Source organism: Colius striatus, chromosome 25 (genome assembly GCF_028858725.1).
Source record: "Colius striatus isolate bColStr4 chromosome 25, bColStr4.1.hap1, whole genome shotgun sequence".
NCBI classification, from domain to species: Eukaryota; Metazoa; Chordata; class Aves; order Coliiformes; family Coliidae; genus Colius; species Colius striatus.
In genome coordinates, this window is record NC_084783.1 from 4,179,593 (window position 1) to 4,193,001 (window position 13,409).

Genomic DNA, 13,409 nt, shown 5'->3' on the forward strand with positions numbered 1-13,409 from the left:
CGGTACAGCCCAGCATGGCAGGGTCTGACATGGCACAGCATGAGGCTGGCACAGCACCAAATGGCACAGTCCAGGACAGGCACAGCCTTCCTGGCTCAGTACAGCCCAGTAGGGCCTGGCATGGCACAGCACAGCTTTGGAACAGCCTGGCACAGCACAGCACAGCCTAGGATGGCATGACATAGCAGGGTCTGCCATGGTACAGCACAGGGCTGACTTGGTACAGTCCTGGCTCGATACAGGCTGGCATGGCAAGGTCTGGCATGACACTGGGCTGGAACAGCTTGGTACAGTACAGGATGGCACAGTACAGGGCTGGTACAGCCTTCCTGGCTTGGTACAGCCCAGCACGGCAGGGTCTGGCACAGCCTGGCGTGGAACAGGGCTAGAATGACATGGAACAGCACGGCACCACACAAGCCAGCCTGGAGCTGGCAGAGCAGGGCACAGGGTGGGCACAGAGCCTCCTGGCTTGATGTTGTTCTGCTCCAGGTCTGTCCCACAACTGGCATGGCACAGCACAATCCTTATGGCCTGGCACAGGACAGCACTGCCCACTACAGCCCAGCATGGCACAGCCCAGTCTGGCACAGCACAGCCCAGCATGGCACAGCCTGTACTGCATGGCCTGGCCCGGTTTAGCACAGCACAGCACAACCCATCCTGGTGCAGCACAGTCATGCTGTACGTTGTGGCACAGCAAAGCCTGGTACGGCTCAGTTTGGCACAGCACACTTGGAGGGAGCACACAGGGAGAGAGGAACAGGAGGTGCCAGGGGACGCTCTGTGGGCCCAGCCTGGCCATGCCCGCAGCAGCGGGTCGGAGGGGTCCCGGTGGGGAGCGCTCTCATCACCACTGCCCCCGGCCCCCAGCTCAAGCCACACAAGGGGACAGTTTCTCTGGAACAAGGGCACTCTGTGTGCTGCCCGTGGTGCCACCCGGCTCCGCCGGCCTGGGTCACCCGCCCCATCACGCGCCTGACGTGGCACCGCGCTCTCCTGCCTCACTGCGCCTTTGTTCACCGTCACGAGGGACAAGTGGTGCCGGGGATGGGCACAGGAGCCCCGTTCCGGTGACAGCCACATGGGCACAGCCCGTGCCAAAACCCCAAACCCCAACTTTGGAGCAGCCACTCGACATTCACCCAGTTTCAAGCAGGGGATCCAAAACCCTGCCCTGAAGTTTGCAACAACCAACCAAAAAGCCAAAACCCTCCCCAAAACCCCAAGACCTCTTTGTTTTTCGCTTACCTTGCACTTCTCACCCGGCCGTGTGGCCGCGGCACACGGCGCAGCCGGTGAGTGTGTTGGCAGAAAAAAAGGGATATTTGGGTTGCTTTCTCTTTTGCTTTTGGTAAAAGTGAGGCAGGCGCTCACAGCTCACTCCCTGCCCTGCCTGGGAACAGCCCGGCTCTGAGCCAAAGAGGAAACACCAGGCACACGAGGAGCTGCCACGGAGGGAACTCACGGCGTGCTGGGGGAGCCGGCAGCCGAGCCCCGGATCCGGTGTGGGACCAAGCCCCGGCTGCCTGATGCTGGGCTGGCTGCTGGCGGCGCTGGCGTGGGGCGGTGAGTTGCTCCTGCGGTGCTGGGAGATGAGAGATAACTTCAGGCGGCTTTCAGTGAGCGATCGGGGGGCGATAAGGGCTGGGGAGCTGTGGAAACGCTCACTTGAAAGCACAGGGACCGAGTCAGGGCAGCAGGCGGGAGCCGAGGCGAGGCCCCGGGGAGGGGGAGATGGTGGGTTTGGGGTGAGAATCACCCACCTGGCTGCTCCGATCCCGTGGGGGATCCGGCGATGGCTGAGCCGCTGCTGCATCCCACCCGGCTGTGGGGAGCGGGACCCCCAGCACTGCCCTCTCCTGCAGGCACTGCCGCAGCCTCCAGTTTCTCCTGCTGGAAGTCGTGTGGCTCCCGCTCCTTCAGATGCTCCTGGGCACCCCTCGGGCCCGCTGGCAACACCTCCTACCTCCTGACACTCTGGTGGGCATGGGCACCGTGGTGGGTATGGGCACTGTGGTGGGGATGGGCACCATGGTGGGGATGGGCACTGTGGTTGGGATGGGCACCGTGGTGGGGATGGGCAGTATGGTGGAGATGGGCACCGTGGTGGGGATGGGCACTGTGGTGGGGATGGGCACCATGGTGGGGATGGGCACTGTGGTGAGGATGGGCACCATGGTGGGGATGGGCACTGTGGTGGGGATGGGCACTGTGGTGGGGATGGGCAGTATAGTGGGGATGGGCACCGTGGTGGGGATGGGCAGTATGGTGGAGATGGACACTATGGTGAGGATGGGCACCATGGTGGGGATGGGCACTGTGGTGGGGATGGGCATTGTGGTGGGGATGGGCACCATGGTGAGGATGGGCACCGTGGTGGGGATGGGCACCATGGTGGGGATGGGCACCATGGTGGGGATGGGCACTGTGGTGGGGATGGGCACCGTGGTGGGGATGGGCACTGTGGTGGGGATGGGCAGTATGGTGGAGATGGACACTATGGTGAGGATGGGCACCATGGTGGGGATGGGCACTGTGGTGGGCATGGGCACCTTGGTGGGGATGGGCACTGTGGTGGGGGTGGGCAGTATAGTGGGGATGGGCACCATGGTGAGGATGGGCAGTATGGTGAGGATGGGCACTGTGGTGGGGAATGGCACCGTGGTGGGGATGGGCACCGTGGTGGAGATGGGCACTGTGGTGGGGATGGGCAGTATAGTGGGGATGGGCACCATGGTGAGGATGGGCACTGTGGTGGGGATGGGCAGTATGGTGGAGATGGGCACTGTGGTGGGGATGGGCACCATGGTGGGGATGGGCAGTATGGTGGGGATAGGCACTGTGGTGGGGATGGGCAGTATAGTGGGGATGGGCACCGTGGTGAGGATGGGCACTGTGGTGGGGATGGGCAGTATGGTGGAGATGGGCACTGTGGTGGGGATGGGCACCATGGTGGGGATGGGCAGTATGGTGGGGATGGGCACTGTGGTGGGGGTGGGCACTATAGTGGGGATGGGCAGTATAGTGGGAATGGGCACCGTGGTGGAGATGGGTAGTTTGGTGGGGATGGGCACCATGGTGGGCATGGGCACCGTGGTGGGGATGGGCACTGTGTCCCGGGGAGCCCATGGATCAGGACACGTGGGGACACACGAGGACACACGGACACACGTGCCTGCCCCATCCCAAGTGCTGCCTGATCAGGATCTGACCTTGTTCCCGCTCCCTACCCCGAAGCTACGTGACGCCCAGGCGGTGCCAGCAGTTCGAGGTGGGCTCCAGCACCTCGTACTCCCTGATGCATCGGCAAGTCTACGTCCTCACCAACGCCACGGCCTGGGTGGAGGCCCGCTGGGGGGGCCACAGGACCCCCAACCTCACGCTGTACCTTGACAAGGCTGGTGAGTGCCCGTGGGGCTGTGCCGGGCACCGGCACCAGCACCAATAACCACCAGACCCTCCAACTCTTTGCAGTGAAGCCGGATCCGCCTCGCACCGGGCTGCCCTTCAGCAGGAGCGGCGGGCGGCTGCGGCTCCGCGTGCCGTGGGCACCGTGTCGCCCCGGGGACCGGCCGCCGCGGCGGGAGGCTCGGTTCCGGAGCAGGGCTGAGCACCACTGGACTCAGGTACAAATGGCATGTGCCATGGTGTGTGCCACAGCTGGCAGGGACTCCCGGGACAGTCTGTAGCACCCTGGCAGCCGCGGGTTGGATGATGCCATCGCCCCCTCCCAAACCCCTCCGTGTCCCATCTGTTTCGCTGCGGTATCAGCCGTGGGATCACGCTGGCACCCGGCACAGGCTCAGGCTGGGACTCACAGGGATTACACAGGCAAAACCCCGGATTAGGCTGATGATGATGATGGGTGAAATCCAGATGCTTGTCCCCAGTGAACCCCCAGCAGCCAGGGACCCCCCCAATCCCTTCCCACTGCTGCTGGGGAGGGAAACTCAAGGCCAAAGCTGTGGTACCCCAGCTGAGGGGATCCTCCTGGTCATCACATCCCCTGCACCCCCTTGGGCTCTCCCAGCCCCTGGGATGGTTAGGGGACATGGGGCAACATACCCCAGTAACACACTGGTTTTACTGGGTGGGCGCCTTGGCCCCCGCTTCTCTCTGCAGGTGATGTGTGAGACGGTGAGGGATGAGGATGACTCAGGTTGGTTGAGTCTGCAGGGATGCAGGGGACAAGCATCTCCTGGCTTTGCCCTGCCCTCCCCCAGCCTCCCAGCACCCTGGGATGGCCAAAAGCTGGGGAAAAGGGGGGTGTCACCCCCCATCTGACCCTGCCACCCTGTTCTAGTGACCTGCACCCTGGGGGCACACGGTGCCTTTGAGGTCCAGCTCCGGCACAAACCCCCACACTGGAGCAGCTACTGGAGTGACTGGAGCAGCTCCATCTTTGTTCCTGAGGGTGAGCAAGAGAAGTGGAAGTAGGTGGGATGCCAGCAGCTCCTGAAAATGCCAATAACCCAGATGGACTCCTTCCTCTTGCAGAAATCCTGGAGAGCCCTGCCCTGAGCTACCAGCTGGGACAACTGGGCAGAGATGGGCAGCGGGTGCTGAGGCTGGGCTGGCAGGTAGGGCAGCATCCCCCGGGGAACCCCTGACTGTCCCTCCACCATTTCATCCCCTGAGCCTCTCCCTCCCCCAGCAAGCCCCTGAGGAGCAAGGGAACGTCACCTACACGCTGCGTGCCCGCATGGCGGCGTGCCGCTGTGCTGAGCTGCCCAAGGAGGACGCTGTGGTGCTGGGGAGGGAGGTGACAGCTCACAACCTCACCCTCTCCGGGGCAGAGTACGAAATCCTGCTGACGGCTGCCAACGCTGTTGGGCCGGGGCCGGCGCGGCAGCTCCTGGTGCCAGCAGAGCACCATGCAGGTACCTGCCCCACGGGAAGGGCTGAGCTCCCTGGCAGCCTCCAGAGAGGTGGTTTCCCAGGAGCAGGATGCTGGCCATCCCTCACACCCCTTGTTTCATCCCAGATTTTGGCTTCAAGGACATCAGCGTGGCCGGCAGCGCCGTGACGGCGCAGTGGGAAGCACCGAGCCCCGGCTCCATCTACTGCTTCGAGCAGCAGCTGCTGCAGGAAGCCCCAAACCAGGGCAACTGCACCCCAGGGGACTTCCCTGCCCAGAGCATCCATGAGGAGAGAGGCAAGGCAGCACCCCGAGCCTCCCATCCATCCCCCCCTACCAGGGGCTGGATCCTGGCAGGGGGTTAACCAGCACTCGCTGTTCCTGCCCCAGGAGTGTTGGCAGTGCCGGGCTGTTACCGCCTGGCCGTGCACGGCTGGGCCCCGGCGCGGGGCTGGGCCACCTTGGCCCTGCGGCACCACTACGCCAGCAACGGTACGTGTGCAAACCCACAGCACCTCTGCAAAAAGGTGCTGCTGGGGAGTTCCTGACATCCTCCCTCTTTTTTATTACATCCCTCCTTCCCCCATCTCGTGCAGCTTCTCTGGCCGTGCCCATCCGCATCAACGCCAGCGCCGGCGATGCCGCCGTCACCCTGCGCTGGAGCCCGTCCCCCCGCGCCGCCTGTCCCGGGGCACTGGCCAAGTACCTCATCTGTCACGCAGCCGAGGGGGACAGAGTGACGTGTGAGTGTGACCCTCCCCAGATCCCCGAGGGGCAGCAGAAGGGCAGTGCCTGGCAAGCGCCAGGATCCTGCTCACTCACTGCGGTTTGCCCAGATGGTGAAGCAGCCGCCGTGGCATCACACTACACCCTCCCGGCCCTCCGGCCCGGCACAGCCTACAGGGTGGGCGTGTGGGAGGTGACGGCGCAGAGCAGGGGCACCTGCAGTGCCCGCTGGCACTTCCAGACCGAGGCACTGGGTAATGACTGGGAACCCTCTCCTATCTCTGGGGCCCGTGGGGCTTCCTGACCTGACAAGGCTCCCGTGTCCCAGGTGGGATGCTGGGGGTGAAAATGCCCCCTCCCAGCCCTGTCTGTCCCCAGTTTCCCAGGGAGCAGCATGGAAATCCAACCTGAAGTACATGGGCATCTTTCTCTGTCTCCCCATCCTGGCTGCTGTCTACCAGCTGAACAAAAAGAGGTGATGGCAGCACCCTTGTCCCTGTCCGGCTCTGGCCACTCAGCCCCTCACCAACCATCCTCTTCCTCCTCAGGACTCGCCACCTCCTTTTCCCACCCCTGCCCAAACCCGTGGGCAGCAAAGCCATCCAGTTTGCCACCAGTGAAGTGAGCCAGGTGAGATGTAAGGTGCAAGAGGGGCCAGATCCTGTGACGGTGCATGGCCCTGGCACAGGACATTGTCACCCCAAACACATCCAACCCCCAGGGCCAGCCCTGGCTGGGCTTCGTGGAGCCCTCGGAGAGATTCAGCCCAGCAGAGCTGCTAATGACAGAGCCGAATCCCAGCAAGGAGACGACCGGCAGCAGCACATGGCCTGGCACACGTTCTGGCACACCACAGCCCGGCACACCACAGTCTGGCACACTGCAGCCTGGCACACCACAGCCTGGCACACCACAGCCCGGCACACCGCAGCCTGGCACACCACAGCCCGGCACACTGCAGCCTGGCACACTGCAGCCTGGCACACTGCAGCCCGGTGCTGTGGCTGACAAGCTGGCAGTGCTGTGCCCACCATGCTGCCAGGAGCTGCCCTTTGCCTACCGCAGGCAGGAGCTGCTGAGCCCAGTGGGGTCTACACTGCCAGTCAGCACCAGCCACCCACCCAGTGAGGAGGAAGAGGAGGAGGAGGAGGAGGAGGAGGAGGGGAGGCAGGGAGTGCAGCAGCCGCTGATCCCCATTGCCTTGCTCATCTCTGACAAACCTGTCATCATCAGGGACGTACCTCCAGAGAAGTTGGTGCTGTAGCCGTGACCAGAGTGGGGGCAGTGGGGATGGCTGGCAGGAGGGGCATGAGGAAGGGTCCCCTGGGACGCTCAGCACACACAGGGGGTGCTGAGCACCCACCTCATGGACCTGAGGTCACACCAGCACCATCAGGGGGTTTCTGGTTTCCAGGACACAGAAGATGATGCCAGCAGATGCAGCGTTGCACAGGGCCAGGATCTGGCCGTGAGCTTCCCACGGGCAAGAAGGGCAGAGCCTGGCTGGGGCTGAGGGTGGCTCCTCAGCCAGGGTGGGAAGGGAAGCAGAGCTTCATCCCACCCATCTGCCCCTCTGCCGCAGCCAGGGCTGGTGCTGCCCGCGCAGGATGAGGCCACAGGCAGCCCCAGCACCAAACACCCACAAACACCCGCAAAAGAGATGCAAAAATAAAGAAAGAATAAATAAAATCCCCCACACTTCAACTTAAAGTTCCTGCAGGAGGCAGCAGGGCTGAACTGGCTTCCCCTGCACGCCCAGGCAAGCTGCAGCAAGGATCCAGAGGGGAGCGCAGGGCCCAGGAGGCAGCGGGGCCGGGCCGGGGTGACCTGGGGCCGGCAGCCGCCGCTCCCCCGGCATGGGGCTGCGCCAGCACCTCCGGCCTTATCTGGGGCAGAGCCGGAGATGCTGCTGAAGATGAAGCGCGGTTTGTGGTTTCGTCTGCCTTGGGCGCAGGGCCTGAGGCAGCGTTTCACTTGCTGAGAGTGCAAAGAGCGAGGATGAGAAAAACCCCAGAGGCGCGGGGAAATCCGGGCAGAGACGGCGGCACGGCCCCGGGGCCTCAGCCAGCAGCACACGGCTCTGCCTCAGCCACCGGCACACGGCCCCGGGGCCTCAGCCAGCGGCACACGGCTCTGGCCTCAGCCACCGGCACACGGCTCTGGCCTCAGCCACCGGCACACGGCTCTGCCTCAGCCAGCGGCACACGGCTCTGCCTCAGCCACGGTTACACGGCTCTGCCTCAGCCACGGTTACACGGCTCTGCCTCAGCCAGCGGCACACGGCTCTGCCTCAGCCACTGTTACACGGCTCTGGCCTCAGCCACCGGCACATGGCTCTGTCCTCAGCCACGGTTACACGGCTCTGCCTCAGCCACGGTTACACGGCTCTGCCTCAGCCAGCGGCACACGGCTCTGCCTCAGCCCCGCTGTGTCACCGTGCCGGCACAGCCCCGGCACAGCCTCCTGTGTGACCTGTGTGTCAGGTGGGATTCACGGCTCTTCCCTGGCATGGGGGCGGCGGTGACGGCAGCATTCCCGTGGCCAGGGGGCCCGGCTGCACCCCACACCATGCCCATGCTCACCACACGCGCCAGCAGCCAGCACCAGCAGCTCAGCTGTTGGTGGGACCACGAGGTGGCACCAGCCCCCTGTCCCCAGGCTGCTTCTGCATCTCCCAGCACAGCGCTTGCATCCTTCCCTCCCTGCCACTCCGCCATCGCCCCACGGGACTCTGCGTCTCTGGCACCCTCCATCCTTCTCGCCACCACCCCAAATCCCCGGAGGACAGGGAGCTGGGCTCCCCCCAGCCCCAGGAAGCCATCTGGAGACTTGGGGATGTCAGAGGGTTTGGGCCATGCTGGGCTTGCTGGCCAGCAGGCCACACCAGGCCAGCCACGTGTGGAGGAAGTATTGGGTTACTGGCTTGGTGTGAGCACACACTCGGGTTTCAGTCCCAGCCCCTGTTTACAGCCAGTTTGGGGAACAGAGTCAGGGCTCAGCGCGGTTGGGTGATGGTGCCCGGCCCAGGGCCAGCCTTGCTGCCAGTTAATTGTCCCTGTCCATGGAACAAGTTCATGCCAGGACAGACAGTCCCAACTGCTGCATTAAAAACACCCCAGGGAGGAGGGGGGAGAGAGGAGACCCCCCACATTGCCCCCATGGGGTCACCCTCCCAGGTTTGGTCCTACTCTTGCTGCTGCTCACATCTCCCCTCCTCGCTGCCAGCCCCACTGGCCAGTGCTCAGTGCCACCAGAGCCCACAGGCAGCGTGCTGGGGAAAGCTAATTAATCCAGTGCTGCCAATTAGTGCGAGCGAGTGGCTCGGGACTTTCTAATTAGTTTAAATTTCACAGGATTGTTTTTCCAAACGAGTCTCTGGGAGCCATTCTGAGCCCAGTGACCCGAGCACGGCTGCTGGGGCAGCTCTCACAGCCAGGACACAACCTTCCCCCCTCCTCCATCGGGGCCCAGACATACCCTGGGGCATCGGTTACACTTGGGGAGAGCTGCCAGCAACCCCAGGCTGAGAACTGGCAACTCGTTACATGCAATCAGGGCTCCTTCCAGCACAGCCCCAGGGTAAGCAGAGAAATAGTCACTTCAATGGGGGAAAATAAAAAGGCCAGGCACAGGGCGATGGAGGATGCGTGGCTGGATCACACAGTCGTGGAATCTCAAGGGCTGGAAGGGACCTGCAAAGCTCATCCAGTGCAACCCCCTGCCAGAGCAGCAGCACCCAGAGCAGGGCACACAGGAACTCATCCAGCTGGGTTGGGATGTTCCCAGAGAAGGAGACTCCACAGCCCATCTGGGCAGCCCCTGCCAGCGCTCCCTCACCTCAACAGGGAACAAATTCTGCCTTGTGTTGCTTTAGAACCTCTTCTGTTCCAGCTTGTCCCCGTTGTCCCTTGTCCTGTCATTGGCCATCCCTGGGCACAGCCTGGCTCCAGCCTCCTCACACCCACCCTTGATGCATTTGTAACCATCAATGAGGTCACCCCTCAGGCTCTTCTCCAAACTGCAGAGCCCCAGCTCCCTCAGCCTTTCATCACAAGGCAGATGCTCCACTCCAGCATCTCTGTGGCCCTGCACTGAACTCTCTCCAGCAGCTCCCTGTCCTTCTGGAACTGAGGGGCCCAGAACTGGACACAATATCCCAGATGTGGTCTCAGAAGAGCAGAGCAGAGGGGCAGCAGAACCTCTCTGACCTACTGCCCACAGCCCTTCTAACCCACCCCAGGCTGCCATTGTCCATCTTGCCCACAAGGGCCTGTTGCTGGCTCCTGCTCATCCTGCTGCCCACCAGCACCCCCAAGTCTCTTTCCCATACACTCCTCTCTAACAGTTCATTCCCCAGCCTGTGCTGCTACATGGGGTGATGCTTTCCCACATGCAACACTCTCCACTGGCCCTGGTTTGATTTCATTAGGTTTCTCCTTGCCCAACCCTCCAGCTGGTTCCCCCTCCTTTTGGGGCTCCCCCAGGCAAGCAGAGCTGAGCAGTCCCAGCAGCCAGCACACACCCTGACATCTACAAGCAGCCAATTTAAGACACCAGCGTGTTTTATTTTGAGAGGGGAATGTCTGATTACCTCCTGCTGGGCCTTTTACTGTTGCCCATCTCTGTTTCCATGCAGCTCTTTACACCCACCAGTGTGAGCACTGCCTGAACACCATAGGTTAAGGTGCCATTTGCCAGGTCAAACACTGAACAGCCTTGTCCTAAAGGTCTAAAACCATCCCCTGTCCGCCCCCACTCCAGTCCCACGGGGTCCCAGCCATGGCACTGGGCTGGATTTACCCAGCGCCGCCTCCGCTCGCTCTGACCGAGGGGAAGATTCAGCTGCATCCCGAGGCAGCACGTGGTGAGGCAGCCAGAGCTGTGGGAAGATGTTTGGAGATTTGCTTTGGGCTCCCTGATTTCGGGGGATGTGAGCTGAGGTTGGCACTGGAGGAAAACCACAAAGCAGCTGCAGGGGTTTGCTACAGTCCCATAAACATGAGCTCTCAAAGGGGGGAGCTGAGCCCCAGGGAAGGCAAGGGCTGTCCCTGCAGGTCTGGGCTGAGGTTTTGTTCCCAGATTGAGGAGTTTAACTTGTTTCCCAGCCTCTAGGAAACCCTGCAGAGCAACAGCCTGGGGAGAAGGTTCTTACCCTGCAATCCCTCCCCTTGTCTGCCCTTGTCCCAGCCCCTTCCCTCAGCCATTCATCCATCCCTCTCCCAGCCCCTTTCCCTTTCCCTGCACCCTTGCTCCCTCCCCGAGCAGCAGCCCAGGGAGGGAGCCCAGGGAGGGAGCCCAGCTAATGCCAGGGAGGTGTGTGAGCTCAGCCTGACCACGAGCCGTGGCAGCGAGGAGAATTATTCACCGGGCAAAATGCCACCACTGCCGCCACCAACAATGCCACCAGCTCCCGGGGGGATTAGGTGACCGTTCAGGAGCTGCTTTGACTTAATCTCTAAGCAAACAAACCAATCCCTAGGATATTTGTTATTGTTTAGGCAGAATGGAAGGGCTGCATCTCACTCAGGCACATCCACCCTCAGCCCAGGGTTGCAAATCCCCCTTGGCTGGGAGGGCCAGCAGATCCTCTGGGCAGAACAACCCCTCTGCAGCTGGGGAATTGCTTTTCTTCCCCAAGGAAAACAGCTTTTGGAGTTCTTCCCCCTCTAAAATCACCCCCCAAGCTCGGCTGGCACAGGCAGCTGCTCTGTGCCCGCGCAGCCAGGAAGGGGCTGTGGGGCTCACAGCTGGTCACAGCTGGCCTCGGCTTGTTGTGAAAGCCACGGGGATTTCAGCAGCCGTGTTTCGCAACAGTTCGGGTGTCACAACAACAACAACTGCAATTTCACTTTGCAAACAGGGCCTGTGGCCTCGCAGCAGCCCTGGCTCCTTCCTGCTCCCATGGGCTGAGCTCTCCTGCTGCAGCACCCTCCCCTGAGCAACTCTTACTTCCAAAGGCGAGAATGGAAAATGACTCAAAGATGTATCAAAACTGTCTATTCGGTGGGTTTTCCATCCACCCCCCACTGAGAAGGTCTCAGCTTGCCCCATCCCCTGTGGGGCTGCAGCAGATGCTCAGAGCTCAGTGCACGATCCCACAGGGACCCTGCACCACGCAGCACAACCAGCCAGGGAGAAGCCGTGAGAAACCTTCTTCTCTGGCAGCCTGTGAGAAACGCCCAGGGGGGATGGACGGAAATGTTTGCTTTCTGCAGTTGCAGTGATTTCAGATGGCCACTCTCAGCCCCGGGGCAGCTCAGCCCCTGGCACAGCCGCAGCTTTCCAAGCTTTGGCAGCAGCCAACGCACAGCCGCTGGGGTTTGGGTTTTTTCCTTCTTTTCCTCAACACAAACTTCATAATAACAATAAAAGTGAGCAAAGCAGGGCGTTAGGAGGCCGGCAGCCCTGGCTATCAGCTGATCTGGAAGGGAAGGACGTGTTGCCCTTATCAGGACACACATTCCCTGCCTGCTTGGCAGCGCAGACGGCCAGAGGTTTGCAGTGTAAACATATTTTTCTCGAGCAGGCTGCTGGGGTTGAGCTAAGGATAGACTGCTCCACACTGACCAGAGCAATCCATTTCCACTCCCCCTCCCCCAAAAGAATACATGCCATCCTTTTGCAGCAGCCCCCCATCAGTGCACACGGGGAAAGGGCTGAGTCCAGAGCAAGCAACTGTCAGAGCTTTGCAACCATAAACACAGGACCAACAGCAGTGACCCCCCCCAGTCTGCACCCCCAGCATCTACCAGCTCCTCTTTACAAGCACGTTGACTCTCCCTCATTTTTTCACACACAAAGCCATCAGGACGGCAGCACAAACCGGCTCAGGGCCCTCTGGGACCGTCTGGCAGTGCCACAGCCTCTCCCCACCGAGCTGCCTGCCACTGCCACCTCCAGCCGGCTGGAACCCCCCCAGCCCGGGGCTATCAGCACCTCCAGCCCTGCACCAGGACACCCTGGCACCCACACAGCTGCTCAGCAGGAAAACCCCTCTCCCTGCTCCCCAGAAACCCTTCCCTTTGAAAGTAATTGGGGAAAGGCTTGCTAACAGGTTCAGTGAATGGGGAGGAGGGTGCACAGCACCCCTGGCATGATGATGCACAGCTGTCCCTGCAAGGCTTTGGGCTCTTCTGCCCCAAATTGAGCTTGGCACAAGCTGCCTTTGGTGGGGTTTTTTTGGTGAAATCAGCTCAAAATCGCTGCTTCTTGCAGGGTTGGGAAGGGAGAGGGGGAAGGAGAAGAACAAAAAAGGAGTACAGCCTCCTTTCTGGAGGCTCTGAGGTTGGGGCAGTGGGAGGAGGGAGCAGAGCCATTGGTCTGGTTTGCCAGGGTTGCCCCGTCCCAGGAGCAGGGCTGGGATGGTGGGAGTGGGGAGGAGGAGGGTGATGGTCCCCTGCTCCTGGCTAGAGGATGACCTCACTGTTAGTGTGAGTGGTAAGAGCAGCAGTGCCAATGGCCCCCTCCCTGCTGCCAACCCCTCTGTATGAGCAAGGTTTCAGCTGCAAGGTGGTCAGGGCCTGGGATGCCACCTCGCCGTGTCCCCCGAGACGTGGCAGGAGACAGGCACCCTGCACTGAATGGGCATTTCTGCACGACCTGTGGAGCATTGCCTGGGAGTGATGGCAACCACAGCCAGGCTGGGGAGCAGGGCTGGGGGCAAAGTCCCATCCTGCCATGTCCCTGGCACAGCCGTGGCCGTGGCACCCGCAGAGCTCAGCCGTGGCTGGGCCGGTGCCATCCCCACGTGCCCCTGTTTGTGTGCCAGCGCGTCACGTGCTGCCGTCTGGTGACTTGGGGAGGGGTGAGAGGGGTGAGATTT

At 61.9% G+C, this 13,409-nt stretch overlaps 1 protein-coding gene across 1 annotated transcript; it reads left to right on the forward strand.

The window, feature by feature from the left end:
• The first annotated feature begins 1,798 nt into the window (after positions 1-1,798).
• On the forward strand, positions 1,799-6,881 carry IL12RB1 (interleukin 12 receptor subunit beta 1). The gene is given in 16 exon segments (XM_062014790.1): positions 1,799-1,983; positions 3,241-3,404; positions 3,478-3,629; positions 4,126-4,162; positions 4,307-4,417; positions 4,501-4,583; positions 4,658-4,903; positions 4,950-4,982; positions 4,984-5,158; positions 5,252-5,353; positions 5,458-5,604; positions 5,698-5,841; positions 5,966-6,062; positions 6,136-6,229; positions 6,315-6,447; positions 6,580-6,881. Coding segments are annotated over 16 exon segments (2,175 nt in total). The 3' UTR covers positions 6,852-6,881.
• The last annotated feature ends 6,528 nt before the right edge of the window (positions 6,882-13,409 follow it).